Source organism: Balaenoptera musculus, chromosome 13 (assembly GCF_009873245.2).
Source record: "Balaenoptera musculus isolate JJ_BM4_2016_0621 chromosome 13, mBalMus1.pri.v3, whole genome shotgun sequence".
Classification (NCBI taxonomy): domain Eukaryota; kingdom Metazoa; phylum Chordata; class Mammalia; order Artiodactyla; family Balaenopteridae; genus Balaenoptera; species Balaenoptera musculus.
In genome coordinates, this window is record NC_045797.1 from 8,660,890 (window position 1) to 8,678,229 (window position 17,340).

Genomic DNA, 17,340 nt, shown 5'->3' on the forward strand with positions numbered 1-17,340 from the left:
ACTCAGGCTCCTCTGAATCCTCTTTTCAACTGGATCTTGACCTATGGACTTCCGTGTTTGTCTCTGTATAGCCTAATTTTAGCAAAAATCCTGCGAAGACAGTTCACCAGGATCCCCCATACCTGAGCAAATTCCTCATACCCCACTGTCCCCCAGGTGATGTCTGATCACCCCGGCCTGCCTTCAGCAAGAATCCTGTCAGATAGGTTTAGCCAGAAATCCCCTTTTAACCCTGATGTTTCTTCTCGCTAATTTTCCACCCACCAACCCTCCACCCTGCTCCTTGGCTGTAAATCCCCACTGGTCCATGTTTATTCATAACTGAGCCCACTTCCATACTGAGGTCTCTTTTCCCCTCTTGCAATAGTCCCTGAATAGAACTCTGATTTTGCTTTGACAACCTACAGACACACACATGTGCACACACACACACAGCACAGCAGAGCTCTGGAGAGTCCCCTCAGGAGCTGGGCTAAGGAGCTCTCCTTGGTAAGGAACATGGAAACAGCCCCCATCCCCAACCAGTAGCAGTTATGACTCTTTTACACTCGTGCCCGTAAACAGCGCTCACCGTGGTCTGTTGTGGCCACGTCGGTATTGGGAGGCTCAGCCACCAGACTCTGGATCTGGGCCAACGTGCTGCTGGCTTCCTGCATCTCCCTCCAGATGAGAAACACGTCCTCTCTGACCCCAGCTCCTGGAAGGGAAACACGTGTGAGCAGGCAGCTGTGGAAGGCCCCAGAACGCTCTGGTGGTCCTAGCAAGCCTGGCACACCCTGGCCAAGTTTCTAGAATATTTCTGAACATCAACTTCCATTTTCCCCACTAATGTCTTTCTGAGATTCAGAAGTGAAATCCCTAAGAAAATGCTGTCATCTCAAGAAATCATAAATGCAGACTTTAGGAGGTAATAAATCCTTGTAAAGTAAATATTTGTGGCAGCCAGGATATTTTAAGATGAATTTATTGATAATACTCAAATAAGATGAAGAATAAAAATATTCAAAAGCACCCAATAAAAGCCAGGGTGATCACTGTGGGCAAGGGAAACTCAATGGTATATGAAAGTAACAACCCCTCACCTTTCTTGATTAAGCCGAGATTTCCTGCTTCTTTGAAACCACCTTCACAACTCTGTTTTTCCCTAATGTAATAACAATTCTTTGGCCTCCTTTTCTGGACCTCTCCTGTCTCAGTTAAGGGTTTGGTTTGGCTGTATGACATTTTTTAAATGATATGGCTTAATTAATATAGATATTTATATCATTTTAGCAATCAGTCAATAGACGTTCATCCCATGGGTAAGAAGTCCAAGGCTGGGACAGAGGCTCTGCCTCCACCAAGATCCTGGCTCTAATAGATTAGTAATTTCCAGAGGTTAAGGAGGGTGTAGGAGCAGGAGGGGGATGGGTGTGACTATAAAATGCAACACACGGGAACCTGGGGTGGTATCCTGAGAGCATCAATATCAACATCCTTGTTGTGATACCGTCCTATAGTTTTGCAAGATGCTACCATGGGGGAAACCCAGTAAAGAGCATGTGGGCATTTCTGTTATTTCTTACAACTGTATGTGAACCTACAGTTCTCTCCGCCAGAGCCTGCTGTGCATACGAGGCCAGCAGTGACCCCAACAGGCAACCATGCTTAGAAGATGCCACTCACCCATTTTCAGTGACAGCCGCGGGCCCAGCCACCAGCCTGGCACCACTCATGGCATCGTGGGGGCTATAGGGGAGTCCCTGCTCTGGGGTGCTTCTAAAAGGTTGTTCAGACAAGAATTTAGCAGACGTATTCTCTAGTTTTAAAGACTCCATTCCAATAAAAGTTTATTTAAAAACAAACATGCGCAAGAAATCTACTTCACAGACTGTGTACAGTCGGCTCAGAGAACACTGATGCTGCTATTACTTAAGTAAGCTGAGTCCCGATTCCCTAATGAGAAATACCTTTTTGGGGTACCTGCTATGTGCCTGGCATTGTGCTTAGGCCTTTCGAAACATTTTCTCATCTCTCTTCACAACAATTCTCCAGGCAAATTCTATTCCTGTCCCCATTTCACAGCTGTGTAAACTGAGGGGGAGCTAGTTAGTTGTCCAAGGTCATACCCTCAAGAGTGGCAGAGCAGGGTATCAAACCCAAGTTGGTGTAACTGTACCAACTCAGCCACCCTGACTAGGTGTCCTGGAAAAGGGACGGCTGGTTTATAGAGGTCCCTACCCAAGCTGCTGATGGCATCCCACTTAACAGTCCACAGATGCCTGAGATCCCACAACCACAGAGAAAGAGAATAGCCATCAGGTGTAGGGGCCGCCCCAGGAGATTCGTCCACCCTGGGCCAAAAGACTGACTTTAAGCTACCAGGGCAGACCAGAGTTGATGTTTCTGACTTTTAAAATGTAGTCCAGAAGGGTGGGGCGGAATTAAGGGAAACCAGAGCTCTGGCCCTCCTGAAGTAGGCCAGATCAAGTGAGAGAGTATTAATAGCTATATTTATTAAGAAGCAAGTGACAAGCCCTGACAGAGATGGATGGCCACCAGGGCTCCACAGCCATCAATAGCCCGAGGAGTGAAACGTGATGAGTTCCCAGCTCCACGCTGGAACTCCAAAAATATCGCAGGCTGCTGCCCATTGCAAACCTGGAGCCCACAGGATTTTCTGACCCTGTGAAAGCAAAACTGGCTTCCAGCTGCTTGCTTCAGCCTGGAGGTGTTAAGTAGCAGAATTCTCTCTTTAAAAGTTTCAAATGAGTCAAGGCTTTCCATTTCCCTCAAGCTTGTCAATGACATCTTAAGAAGGAGTAGACTACTTACTCCTTCAGCCTCAAAGGAAAAACTTCCAAGGAAATACAGTTGCCGCTCTCTAATGCAAGGACAGGAAAGTGCGTTTAAGGCGCAGCAGTGACCTGGGATGTGCTCTCCTGAGCAAGTAGTCATCAGACTCTCACTCCACTGGTTTAGTCGTTATAATCAGGCAGCTACAGATTCCTACCGCTGGTGATCGGAAAACAAAACAACTCAAAACTACCCATTTAACTTGGTTTGCTTTAAAAACAGAACATAATGAAACAAAACCAGCTAGCAGACAAGAAAAACCACAGGCAATAAAAAGCCTAACTTAGAAGGCAGAGGTTTTATTTCAAGTTATTCGACAGGCAGTCAGGAAGGGCTGCCATTTTTATCTGGGTCACTTCTAAGGAGCTTAGCTGGGAAATCAGACAGCTGCAGCCAAGGGGGACAGCCCCACTGGAAACAGAAGAGCGCAGAGGACAAGGCACAGGAGATTTCAGTATTCAGAGAGCTTTGTGAGTTTGAAGTTCTCCAGGCCAAACCAGAAAGGAGATGAAACCACAGCGGATCCTGCCGCGCTCAGAGACAGGATATGGTTCCTCATACAGACACCCAGGTGACCTAAAAGATCCTCCAACCCCAACTGCCCCCTCCCACACCAACCCCTGACATCCCCCACAGGCCTTGTGGTAACCACTTGAAGGCTCACAGAATGCTGACACTAGCTGGAGGTGATGTCACATCAAGCTGCTGTTTGTTGTTAACACCCGGTACTGACTGGCTTGTTTAACATACGAATGAGACCCAGGTCAGATACATTTGGACGTGTCAGGGGAAGAGCCCACCTGCCACCAAACACCACCTCCCTGTTAAATCTTCCTTGTCTCACTTGTAGGATAAAGTCCAGTTGTCAGAGTCCAAGTCATTCATCTATTCACGTGGCAAATATTTGTTGAGCACTTAGTATATGTGGTGGGTGGGCACTGCCAGTGAACCCTGAGCTGGCATTCAAATCCAGGGTTCAAGGCCCCCGCCATGACACCCCCTCTAATAGTCTGCCACCATGAACCCAGTAAGAGCACCGTCCTCCCAGCCCTCCAGGGCCCCTGCACTCCCCCGTGCTCCCTATCAGGGGGCTCAGAGCCCTCCACTGCACTCACCCAGCCCCACCCTTCATTCAAGGCAGCAGCCTGACTCCACCATCAAACTCTGCCCCGCCCCCCCAGGAAACAGCGATCTGCCTCCTGCTCCATTTCAATTCCCATGAAATGAAGCAGCCACAACCACTGCTCTCGGTGCTTTTGCTGCCAGGACACACTCTCAGGCCACACGCAGTTAAAGAGGCTGGCGCCATATGCAATTCCTGGCTGCCTGGCAGGCCAACCTCCAATTCCAAAGAGCATAAAGAAGCATCAGCCGGGGATGGTAAATTAGTGTATCCAGACCTTGAATCCAGGCTAATTGAAGCCAATCCTTCACAAACACGAGGCTTTATTTTTGGTAAGCAGCTGCTTACAACACAGCTCACCACTCAGTGGTGGGTCCAGGGCCATCCTGGGGCCGAGAGCTGTGATCTACAGCTTTCCTGCAGTATCAGCCTGCTGTGTCGGATTACGGTTTGTGTTTGCAAGGGCAGAATGTCTCTTCTCTCTTTGTATCCTCCACGGCACTCAGCACAGGATCCAGGGTTTCCAGTAAGGATTCCTATCCTTCCTTCTTTTCATTTTTCTTTATTACAAAGAAACAATGACGGAGCACCTAATGTGTTCTTTCCTCAAGGGATTGCTCTGTCTCATAACCAACAACCCCCAATAATGCAAGAAACTCTTCTGAATGGTATGTAACAGACTTATATCATTTGAGCATATGGCTATGCCCTAGGTGTTCCAGACATTAACAGTGACGTGCCCTAGAGCAGTAAGTCATTTCTTTTTAGGTCCTCGTGCCACAGCAAGGCAAGGTCCCTACCCCCCACCCCCATATCTGAAATATTAGCAATACCAGGGGCAGGAAGGGAAGGGCTATTAAATTAAATTAAAACCACCCTCAGCAACCGTGAATCCCAGACCATCCCCTGGGTCCTGCTGTGGCCCTTTCCCCATCGCCCAGGACTCCTGGGGGAAGAACTGGCCCCCCTGGGTGGAGACTCTGCTCACTGCCTGAGCCCTAAATGCCTACTCAGTCTTGAGGATCTGAAAGAGTTGAACATGACTACAAAAGGCAGTATTTTCAGGAAAACACAGCACTTCTATTTTCAGAAAGTGATATAACATTTAAAAATAATAATGAACAATGAGGTAATTAAAATCCCCAGAGACCTAAAATTATAATATGCATCTGGTAAAAGGGTGTATATTACATCCATAAAGGGATTGAAAGTGGTGAAATCAGTAGTTTTTGTTGTAATGGAAGCATTCCCAGTTCCTTATGTTAAATGACATATTAAGATATTTTGCTCAGTCTCACCCTATGGAAATTAACCATTAATTAATTTAAAGCAAATAGAGTCATTTCACCATCTTGATAAATGTCTAACGTTTTCTTGGGACAATGAATGTATGTGTTTCACAAACATCATGATGCCTTAAAAGCAGTTTCAAATATCAAGTATGGACAGTTCTTAATAGGAGGCTATGGTACCATCTCCTGGGGCCTCTTTCTTCTAAGTGTAACACTGTAACATGCAAATGGAATGCAGTCTAATTGTCCAATATTCACATAGAAAACCTGTATATAAACCATAACTCTTCTCCCCACGGTAGAGAGCAAGTGTTCCACAAAACTCAGTAAGAAGCATGACCCCAGACTCTGGGGGCTACTAGCAAACAGGTGATAAAGACACAGGCACAAGAATAGAGAAGCAATATCTAAAGAGAAAATGCCCAAAATGCCCATGAATAAAGTTTAGTTGGATAAATGTATCCTATTTAGAATCGCTAATGCCATTCAGAAGACACCAACTCAAAGGTAAGTGTTTTAATGAAATGGTAAATTCGAAGGAACTTTATGAGTTTCCTTTAGAGCAAATTTATGAAAGTTTTTTTTTTTTCCAGCTTTTCCAATCACATAAAAGGACTGCACTTCTTTTGGTTCTAAGGGACTTACAGTGCCCAAAAAGAATTATAAGATGCTCACGGGGCTGCTCACTGATTTCTATCAACAAACTCTGAATCAAGAGAGAAACAGTAAGGCTAGGACTGTTGTTTTGCAGGGGCGATCCCACGCTAGCATCTGCTCTGCCTCCTGCCCTCAGTGGAAACCCGTTTTTGGGATGGTAGGTTACATGGTCTACTGGGGACTGGGTCTCACTCACATAGAGGGGTCTCTTCCCAGCTCTGCCAGGTCATTCAGGAATGAGTAAGTTTTAGGAGACTCATTATTTCTTCAAACTCACAAGAGACTAACCTAGAAACCAGGAAGCCAATCATTTAAAAATATCCTTTTCACAACAGGACATCTTCTCGGAGAATCATCATTCATTCATTTCTTCAACAAAACTCAACCAACGCTCATGATATCTGAGCACTGGAAATACAGAGTGAATAGGAAACAGTGTGAGCTTTGAAGAGGCTCCCCCTCCAGGGTGGTCTTCCCAAAGTGTGGTCCTCAGAACTTGTGTCAGAACCCCGAATCAGCTTATCAAAATGCAGACTCCTAGGCCACACCCCAGACTCACTCCGAGGGTGGGAATCCAGGAAATTGTACTCTTACAAGCATCCCTGTGATTCTCTTGCAACAAAAGTGTGCAAAGCTTTAGTCTCTTAGGCAAGTCAGGCATGTACGCAAATTATTTCTATCCAGCATATGCTTGGAGAAAAAACAAAACAAAGTTGGGTGATTTCTGGGAACAATATTCTAATACCCTGATGTCCCTATTTCTGCCTTAAAGAAATGCTCCTAAAGAGTCAAAGCTCTTTTTGTGTCTGACCTTCAAGGTGTCAGAGAGTCCTTGACATACCATCTTCCAGATACCCGTTCCAGGCCACTCTCATTGATGTGGTTCATGATATTCTACTGTTTCTAAGAGTGTCGTTTATTTTAGATGTATTTCATAATGGCTGCTTCCTGCTGATACGTAAAGAAGGAGGAAGAGGGGGAAAGTAAAATTGACTTTGTACCTACTATGTGCCAGCCACTGTGTTGGGCACTTAAACATACTACTTCATTTGTTCTTACAACCATCACCCAAGTAGGGCTCATCACTCCCACTTAACAGATGAGCAAACTGTGGTTCAGAGAAATTAAGGAACTTGGCCAAGGCCACACAACTAACAAGTGATGAAGTCAGGCTTCAGCCTCGGCTCTGTCTGTCTCCAACTCCCCCTCCCCATACTCTTTCCATGTGGAGCACATGGATATATAGCCTTGTATATCCTCAAAAATTACCACAATGCAGGATTTGTGTAAGCAAACCTCATCTGTTATGTACTGGTTGTTTTTAGTTTCCTTCAAGGGGCTTATAGGCTCATCTCTTCCTGGTATGGAAACCACCCAGTTTGTAATTCTGATCTGTAGACGATGATGGTTGGTGAGCTGTAACACCGAGGTCAGGACCTAATGCTGCACTCTACTGAGCTGTAGCACACACGGGCTGGCTTAGCTGTAATCTACCTGCGCTGGGATTGGCGGTCACCCACAGGCAGGCCCGATGGGTTTTACTAACTCTGAGAGCTCTCCAGTGTTGAGCTTCTACTACTGGCATACTGCATCCCTTATCAAACTGTTATTACTTTGAGGACAGAACTACGTTTATCCCTTTTTGTAACTGCTCTCCGTGGTGTATCCCTGACACCTTGTAGGCTGCTCCAGAACATCAGCTTCTTGAAGAGAGGGACTCCCTTTTTTTCATCATTGCAACCCCAGAGCTCAGCACAATGCTCCACTTTCAAATAATATATGTGGAGTAGATCCCTCACCTTGAAATCAGAACAAGCGTATTCAAAGGTAATCAGAAATCTACACTAGCTCTTTTTTCCTAGTAATTCAATTTAATTTTTAAAAGATTTTTCAGAGATTTCTCTATGCTTCCATGTTGTGTTAGGTGATGCAGGATGTCTGAACCCACTTGATTATTTCAGTGTGATTCTAAGAGACTGATTATGTTGGTGACTAAAGAACTGGGCTAAGCCCACCACTGCCCGGTGCCAAGAGAGGGTTCCAGCGAGCAGTGCAGGGGTCCTGGTGACAGGCTAAGAATAAACAAGGAACCCAGGATTTAAAACCACTATGGGGGAAAAAAATACAGGGGGTCCCTGCCCTTAAAGAGACTTACTCTCTGGTGGGGAAAACTAGACCTTCCTAACCGTTAGGTGAAGGTTGGAACTAAGGGAACAAGAGGGTTGAGTGTAGGTGGGCAATTCTTAAATCCTAAACTGAGATCCTGCAGTTGTGATGGGAAGGAGCAACTTTTTTTTCCCACTTTTATTATTTTTTTAAATTAATTTTTATTGGAGTACAGTTGCTTTACAATGTTGTGTTAGTTTCTGCTGTACAGCAAAATGAATCAGCTATACATATACATATATCCCCTCCTTTTTGTGAAGGAGCAACTTTTGAAATCATCAAGCAGAAGCATAACTGATATCCTAAGAGTTTAGGGTTCCCTGAATAGGAAACTTCTCTTTTATTCCTTCTGAATCTCCTCCTCACCCCTAGTGAGACACTAAAGCACACAGAAGGCGTTTCATAAATGCTTTGCTAACAAGAGGACTGTCTCAGAGCAGTAATAAGAAATCCAAGGCACGCCATTATTAGAAGGAGCAGGACTTCGGAGATAAAGTCTCAGCCTTGTAAACTGTAATGCGGCAACAATTTTGGAAGTGCAGCTGCTCCAGCTCCATCCATTGAATTAAACTGAGTTCTAGGGAGCAGGAAGGAGACCTCTGAGAGAACTGCTCTCAGTAACCCATAAATAGGCACCAGTCGGTGCTTCTATATTAAATTAGAGCTTAGAAACAAAGCCAAGCCAAGCCAAGCCTGAGTGATGGGCCAGCAAACTTTAAATATCTAATTAAAGATCACAAGTGTCTTCCAAGAATGAGGACTTGGTTGTTTTTTCTCCCTTAAGCCTGTCAGCCTGAACATACCTTAAAACAAACAGATTTTGGTTTTGTAATATTGAGTTTCGTTCATGCATTTTTCTCCACCAACACACAAAAAAACTGCAATTTCCAAAGGTAGAATCAGCCAAATTTTTACAGCTACACCATTTTTGGACTTCAGAATAATACCGTTGAGCAGAACAGATTTTCTAACACCATTTTGCCAGGAGTACTGGACACAAACAAAAACACTCTCAGAAAAACACTGTCTTTTCCTATTACCTGAAATTCACTCCTTTTTTCCCCATTAAAAAAAAATTGAAGTATAGTTGATTTACAATGCCAGGCGTACAGCAAAGTGATTCAGTTATACTATACATATATGTGTGTGTATATGCTTTTTCAGATACTTTTCCATTATAGGTTATTACAAGGTATTGAATATAGTTCCCTGTGCTGTACAGTAAGTCCTTGTTGTTTATCTATTTTGTATATAGTCATGTGTATCTGTTAATCCCAAATTCCTAATTGATCCCTCCCCGACCCTTTCCCCCTTGGTAACCCTAAGTGTGTTTTCAATGTTTTTGAGTCTATTTCTGTTCTGCAAATAAGTTCATTTGTATCCGTTTTTTAGATTCCACGTATAAGTGATATCATATTTGTCTTTCTCTGACTTACTTCACTCAGTATGATAATCTCTAGGTCCATCCATGTTGCTGCAAATGGCATTATTTCATTCTTTTTATGTCTGAGTAATATTCCATCATATGTATGTACCACATCTTCTTTATCCATTCATCTGTCAATGGACATTTAGGTTGCTTCCCTGTCTTGCCTATTGTAAATAGTTCTGCTATGAACATTGGAGTAGATGTATCTTTTCAAATTAGAGTTTTCATCTTTTCCAAAACTCACTCCTTTTTACTTATTCATTGCAGTCTTTCTCTTATCCCATGAGCAAAATATGGTGATGAGCACACTGAACCCTATTTGCCGCTTCTGCTCAAGGAGCAGAGGCTGGCCAGCATGCTGGGCTGAGCTGGCCGAGGGGAGCCCAGGCTCAGAAGGAAGAGGCGATCACAGATCTACTAATGATGGCTGATGGCGGGACACGGGGCTAGAAGTGAAAGGTGTTGAGCTGCCCAACCCTGATCTGGAACCATGAGGGGGTCCTGAGGTGTGGGTTGTGGTTGTATATAGGAAACACGCTAAAGTTAAGACTGTCCCTCAAGTGTCTGCATCTGCCTCTTCTTCTTCCTTCCCCTCCCTCCTCCTCCCCTCCCCTTCCTCCTCCTCTGGTATAAGATACCAGCTCTGGCTTGAAGTGGGAGCTCAGAGCTCTAACCACAGCCATCACCCCGGGTGCTCATCCTATCACTGGATGTCTTGCATTCTCAATTCTGAAGAGCCTGGCATGGAAAATGAGCCCACTGTCAGCTTCACCGATGAGTCCGGATTTCGAGCTAGCCACGTCAATGCCAAAATTATTGACTTTTGTTTAGGCTGATGACAGGCCCTCAGTGAAAAATTTTACTCTAATGTGATTTTCTCAGTCCATACTTACTATTTCAGTTTAATTAAATTTTTGAGGACAAAACAGGAAGAGAAAAACCAAAGTAAAAGATGAGGTCTGCTCCGAACCCTAGAGATCAGAAGCCTTTTTCCTTCCTGAGAGGGAGCCCCCAGACCACTACGTAGACCCCTCACTCTGGGCCCACAAGGCTTTCCTAACTTAAGGAGCAGCTTCCCATGCATGGAATTAGGACTGTACCCCTTAAAGATACAGTCCCTGGAAAGGACCAGCAGTTAAAGTTCCTTCCCAAGTCAGCAATAACCCAGCTCCCATGCAGAACAATCCATCCCATCCAATCACGAAAGCTTCTGAGAACTGAAAATTACCATGTCCAACTGACAAATATTCCTGCACCATTCACACCTCTCACTGCGCCCAATCTGACAGTAGGGAAGTGGGGGAAAGTCATGCTCAGAAAGGGCCCCGCAGTATAATCCTATGTACCACTGCTAGTAGATGAACAGGTGCTCCTGATTTCCTCTAGAAAGGTCCTGATCACCTACCCTTAATATAAACCTTGGAAATGGATCCACCTCCAATCGGGATGCAGCTAATCAGTACAGTATTCACTTTCTACTTCCAAATTCCAATTCCCATCCATCACTATGCATGCGAATAAACTGGTTAGTATTATAACTAGTCTGAAAATGCTCACTATCCTGTTGGATTATTTTACTTTCTAGAGCCAATGTCTACAATAAAAGCCCACTTGGAATCCTAAAAGGAAACTAATATTAATTGAATGTCAATTTTGTACTAAACATTACCATGGGTGTTATATGCCTTAATTCCCCCAACAATCATATGAGGTAAATGTTATTTTTCCCATTTTTACAGCTAAGAGAACATAGCTCAGAAAGGTTAGGTAACTTACCTAAAGTCACACAAGTAGTTAGTGGCAAAACTAACTAGGGTTTGAATCCAGGTCTGACTCCAAAGTTGATTCACTTTCCAGCAAACACTGTTTGCCAGAGCCAAAAAAAAGAATCATGCAAGAACAAAACATTGTGAGAGCTTGCATTATTGTTTAGCAAATATTCATTTCCCTCCCCATCTCAGTGTGAGTGAAGTAGATGTCCTCATCTGCTTGATGTGGACTTGGTCATTTCATTTGCTTTGGCCAACAGAATATTAGTGGGTGTGACATGAGCAGAGGCCTTAAGTAGGGCTGCATGCCTTGGCTTGGCGCTTGTGCACACGGCTCATGCTGACTGCCACAACAGAAATATATCCCGGAGAGCACTAGTTAAAGGAGGACACGTCCCTCCTCAATTAATCAATCTGCAGTTGACCTGTAGACCTGTGATCAAGAAATAATGGCGGAAGTATTACTAATTTGATGAAAACTATAAACCAGCAGGTCCAAGAAGCTCAATGAACCCCAAGTACAAGACACAGCCGTCAGGATTGGAGGTGAGACTCAGTGGCAGGCTTTGCTCTTGAAAAGAAATGGTGAGAAGCTTCAGGAGGCAAAAGGGAAAAACAGAAGGGAGGAGCCAGGGAGGATGTATGTCACTCTTTCCTCTTCCAGTGGCTCAGCAGCAGCTATTAAAATATCACCTAATGGGGACTTCCCTGGTGGTCCAGCAGTTAAGACTCCACACTCCCAATGCAGGGGCCAGGGTTCGATCCCTGGTCACGGGAACTAGATCCTGCATGCATGCCACAACTGAAAGATTCCCACATGCCACGACTAAAAAGATCCTGCATGCCACGACTAAAAAGATCCTGCCTGCCACAACTAAAGATTCCGCATGCCACAACTAAGACCTGGTGCAGCCAAATAAATAAATAAATATTTTTTTAAAAAATCACACCTAATGAAGAGTATACGAGGAGGATGGTGGGAGGGAATAAAGAGAGGAGCTGAATTTTCATCCAGACTAGCACGGAAAAACCAGACACAGCGCCAGGCAAACAGAGGATCCCAGAGGGCAAGGAGAATAGAAGGGTATCCCCCCTCCCCTAGGAGTTCTCATAAGTCCAGGGGAAGATCTTTGGACAGCACCTGGCCACAGAATCAGAGGTGAGAGGCAATTTACTCCTGACTGCTGAGGTGGGCAGGCACCACCATCTGCACAAGTGCTCAGCGGGGCTGACGCAGTAGGTGCCATGAACCTTAGTCCTCTTCCTGTCCTCTCTCTAAACATTCCTGACAGCCAGAGAAAACTGCCCATGAACTCTTAGGAAGTAATGTAGAAAAGAATTTTAATGTAATGCACTATTTAATGTACCACCCTAAGTAGCACACATTGCCTGTGTCAAAACACTGGAAAAGCTTTCTATCACCCAAAAAGAGCAGTCCTGGGAAAACAAGCAAACAGGAAAAAATTCAGATCTTGGGGGGAAATTCTTCCAAGTACATATAAGAATCCAAAGCAAGCACAGAATAAAGAAATGATTGTACACGATATATCTATTGCTGTCTTTGCAAGGAAGCAAGAAACAAGACAAAATTGTTCTCAGCCTACAACTACTTTTTGCTATCTGAGGGGAAGAGGATGATGTAAGGATTTGCCCCAAAATATGAGGCTTAAAATTTCGTTAAAATTCACACATAATTAACTTATTTGTAGTTACTATTACAATTCATTTATCAAACCCATTACAAGAAATGCAGATTCCTACAAATATCTATTTATCAACCAGTATCACACATCAAAATTAAATGAAATAAGAACTTGTAGCTATGCATTTATCTAAGTTATCCAGTCTCCACTAATCTGAGTTGGAGTAGTCCAAAGGACTTCGGAAACTTTAGAGAATAATTATAGCCTTTTAAATCTTGAATTGATAATGGGCACAAATGCAATATAATTGGTCCAAATTTTTAAAGGCTTTTTAATACATTGGCAAGGAAAGCTGCAGTAAGCAAACTGCTGATACAATGCAATCTTTTTTTTTTTTAACATCTTTATTGGAGTATAATTGCTTTACAATGGTGTGTTAGTTTCTGCTTTATAACAAAGTGAATCAGCTATACATATACATATATCCCCATATCTCCTCCCTCTTGCATCTCCCTCCCACTCTCCCTATCCCACCCCTCTAGGTAGTCACAAAGTACCGAGCTGATCTCCCTGTGCTATGCGGCTGCTTCCCACTAGCTATCTATTTTACATTTGGTAGTGTATATATGTCAATGCTACTCTCTCACTTCGTCCCAGCTTACCCTTCCCCCTTCCCGCGTCCTCAAGTCCATTCTCCATTCTCTACGTCTGCGTCATTATTCCTGTCCTGCCCCTAGGTACTTCATAAACATTTTTTTCTTTTTTAGATTCCATATATATGTGTTAGCATATGGTTTTTGTTTTCCTCTTTCTGACTTACTTCACTCTGTATGACAGACTCTAGGTCCATCCACCTCACTACAAATAACTCAATTTCATTTCTTTTTATGGCTGAGTAATATTCCATTGTATATATGTGCCACATCTTCTTTATCCATTCATCTGTCGATGGACACTTAGGTTGCTTCCATGTCCTGGATATTGTATATAGAGCTGCAATGAACATTATGGTACATGACTCTTTTTGAATTATGGTTTTCTCAGGGTATATGCCCAGTAGTAGGATTGCTGGGTTGTATGGTAGTTCTATTTTTAGTTTCTTAAGGAACTCCATAATGTTCTCCATAGGGGCTGTATCAATTTACATTCCCACTAACAGTGCAAGAGGGTTCCCTTTTCTCCACACCCTCTCCAGCATTTATTGTTTGTAGATTTTTTGATAATGGCCATTCTGACTGGTGTGAGTTGATACCTCATTGTAGTTTTGATTTGCATTTCTCTAATGATTAGTGATGCTGAGCATTCTTTCATGTGTTTGTTGGCTGTCTGTATATCTTCTTTGGAGAAATGTCTATTTAGGTCTTCTGCCCATTTTTGGATTGGGTTGTTTGTTTTTTTGATATTGAGTTGCATGAGCTGCTTGTAAATTTTGGAGGTTAATCCTTTGTCAGTTGCTTCATTTGCAAATATTTTCTCCCATTCTGAGGGCTGTCTTTTCACCTTGTTTATGGTTTCCTTTGATGTGCAAAAGCCTTTAAGTTTCATTAGGTCCCATTTGCTTATTTTTGTTTGTATTTCCATTTCTCTAGGAGGTGGGTCAAAAAGGATCTTGCTGTGATTTATGTCAAAGAGTGTTCTGCCTATGTTTTCCTCTAAGAGTTTTATAGTGTCTGGCTTTACATTTAGGTCTTTAACCCATTTGGAGTTTATTTTTGTGTATGGTGTTAGGGAGTGTTCTGATTTCATTCTTTTCCATGTAGCTGTCCAGTTTTCCCAGCACCACTTATTGAAGAGGCTGTCTTTTCTCCATTGTATAGTCTTGCCTCCTTTATCAAAGATAAGATGACCATAGGTGCGTGGGTTTATCTCTGGGCTTTCTATCCTGTTCTATTGATCTATACTTCTGTTTTTGTGCCAGTACCATACTGTCTTGATTACTGTAGCTTTGTAGTATAGTCTGAAGTCAGAGAGCCTGATTCCTCCAGCTCTGTTTTTCTTTCTCAAAATTGCTTTGGCTACTCGGGGTCTTTTGTGTTTCCATACAAATTGTGAAATTTTTTGTTCTAGTTCTGTGAAAAATGCCATTGGTAGTTTGATAGGGATTGCATTGAATCTGGAGATTGCTTTGGGTAGTATAGTCATTTTCACAATATTGAATCTTCCAATCCAAGAACATGGTATATCTCTCCATCTGTTTGTATCATCTTTAATTTCTTTCATCAGTGTCTTATAGTTTTCTGTATACAGGTCTTTTGTCTCCAGAGGTAGGTTTATTCCTAGGTATCTTATTCTTTTTGTTGCAATGGTAAATGGGAGGGTTTCCTTAATTTCTCTTTCAGATTTTTCATCATTGGTGTACAGGAATGCAAGAGATTTCTGTGCATTAATTTTGTATCCTGCTACTTTACCAAATTCATTGATTAGCTCTAGGAGTTTTCTGGTAGCATCTTTAGGATTCTCTATGTATAGTATCATGTCATCTGCAAACAGTTACAGCTTTACTTCTTCTTTTCCTATTTGGATTCCTTTTATTTCTTTTTCTTCTCTGATTGCTGTGGCTAAAACTTCCAAAACTATGTTGAATAACAGTGGTCAGAGTGGGTAACCTTGTCTTGCTCCTGATCTTAGTGGAAATGGTTTCAGTTTTTGACCACTGAGAATGATGTTGGCTGTGGGTTTGTCATATATGGCCTTTATTATGTTGAGGTAAGTTCCCTCTATGCCTACTTTCTGGAGGGTTTTTATCATAAATGGGTGTTGAATTTTGTGAAAAGCTTTTTCTGCATCTTTTGAGATGATCATACGGTTTTCCTCCTTCAATTTGTTAATATGGTGTATCACATTGATTGATTTGCATATATTGAAGAATCCTTGCATTCCTGGGATAAACCCCACTTGATCATGGTGTATGATCCTTTTAATGTGCTGTTGGATTCTGTTTGCTAGTATTTTGTTGAGGATTTTTGCACCTATGTTCATCAGTGATATTGGCCTGTAGTTTTCTTCCTTTGTCATATCTTGCTCCCAAAGTCCACCGCCTCAATTTAGGATGATTTGTTGTCTATTCAGGTATTCCACAGATGCAGGGTACATCAGGTTGATTGTGGAGATTTTATCCGCTGCTCCTGAGGCTGCTGGGAGAGATTTCCCTTTCTCTTCTTTGTTCGCACAACTCCTGGGGTTCAGCTTTGGATTTGGCACCGCCTCTGCATGTAGGTCACCTGAGGGCGTCTGTTCTCTGCTCAGACAGGACAGGGTTAAAGGAGCAGCTGATTAGGGGGCTCTGGCTCATTCAGGCCTGGAGGAGGGAGGGGTATGGAATGCGGGGCCAGCCTGGGGCGGCAGAGGCCGGCATTACGTTGCACCAGCCTGAGGCGCGCTGTGAGTTCTCCTGGGGAAGTTGTCCCTGGATCTCAGGACCCTGGCAGTGGCGGGCTGCAGAGGCTCCTTGGAGGGGAGGTGTGGAGAGTGACCTGTGCTTGCACACAGGCTTCTTGGTGGCGGCAGCAGCAGCCTTAGCGTCCCATGCCCGCCTCTGGGGTCCGCGCTGATAGCCGCGGCTCGCGCCCGTCTCTGGAGCTCACCTAGGCGGTGCTCTGAATCCCCTCTCCTCGCACACCCCGAAACTATGGTCTCTTGCCTCTTCGGCAGCTCCAGACTTTTTCCCGGACTCCCTCCCATCTAGCCGTTGCGCACTAGCCCCCTTCAGGCTGTGTTCACGCAGCCAACCCCAGTCCTCTCCCTGCGATCCGACCGAAGCCCGAGCCTCAGCTCCCAGCCCCCGCCCGCCCCGGCGGGGGAGCAGACAAGCCTCTCGGGCTGGTAAGTGCTGGTCAGCACCGATCCTCTGTGCGGGAATCTCTCCGCTTTGCCCTCCACACCCCTGTGGCTGCGCTCTCCTCTGTGGCTCCGAAGCTTCCTCCCTCCGCCACCCGCAGTCTCCGCCAGTGAAGGGGCTTCCTAGTGTGTGGAAACCTTTCCTCCTTCACAGCTCCCTCCCACTGGTGCAGGTCCCATCCCTATTCTATTGTCTGTTTTTTCTTTTCTCTTTTGCCCTACCCAGGTACGTGGGGAGTTTCTTGCCTTTTGGGAAGTCTGAGGTCTTCTGCCAGCGTTCACTAGGTGTTCTGTAGGAGTTGTTCCACATGTAGATGTATTTCTGATGTATTTGTGGGGAAGAAGGTGATCTCCAGGTCTCACTCCTCTGCCATCTTGACGGTCTCCTCACAACTCAGTCTTTTATTTGCTTTCAAATTATGTCACTGGACCTACCCAACTCTATACTAAGAAACAGGGTAGGGGAGGAGTGGAGAAAAGAAAAAAGAGAAAGGAAGAAAGGAAAATGTATTGGGGGCAAAAAATAAAAAGCTTTAAAAGCCAGTGTATATTATGAGAAAAAGCATGTGTTGAATAAGACAGCACAGAA

At 44.0% G+C, this 17,340-nt stretch overlaps 1 protein-coding gene across 1 annotated transcript in view; it reads right to left on the reverse strand.

The window, feature by feature from the left end:
- The window catches only part of VWA3B (von Willebrand factor A domain containing 3B), a 211,562-nt gene that overhangs the window by 129,268 nt on the left and 64,954 nt on the right, over positions 1–17,340 (reverse strand). The window contains 1 exon segment of the mRNA XM_036872281.1: positions 572–697. Coding sequence (XP_036728176.1) covers positions 572–697 — 126 coding nt within the window.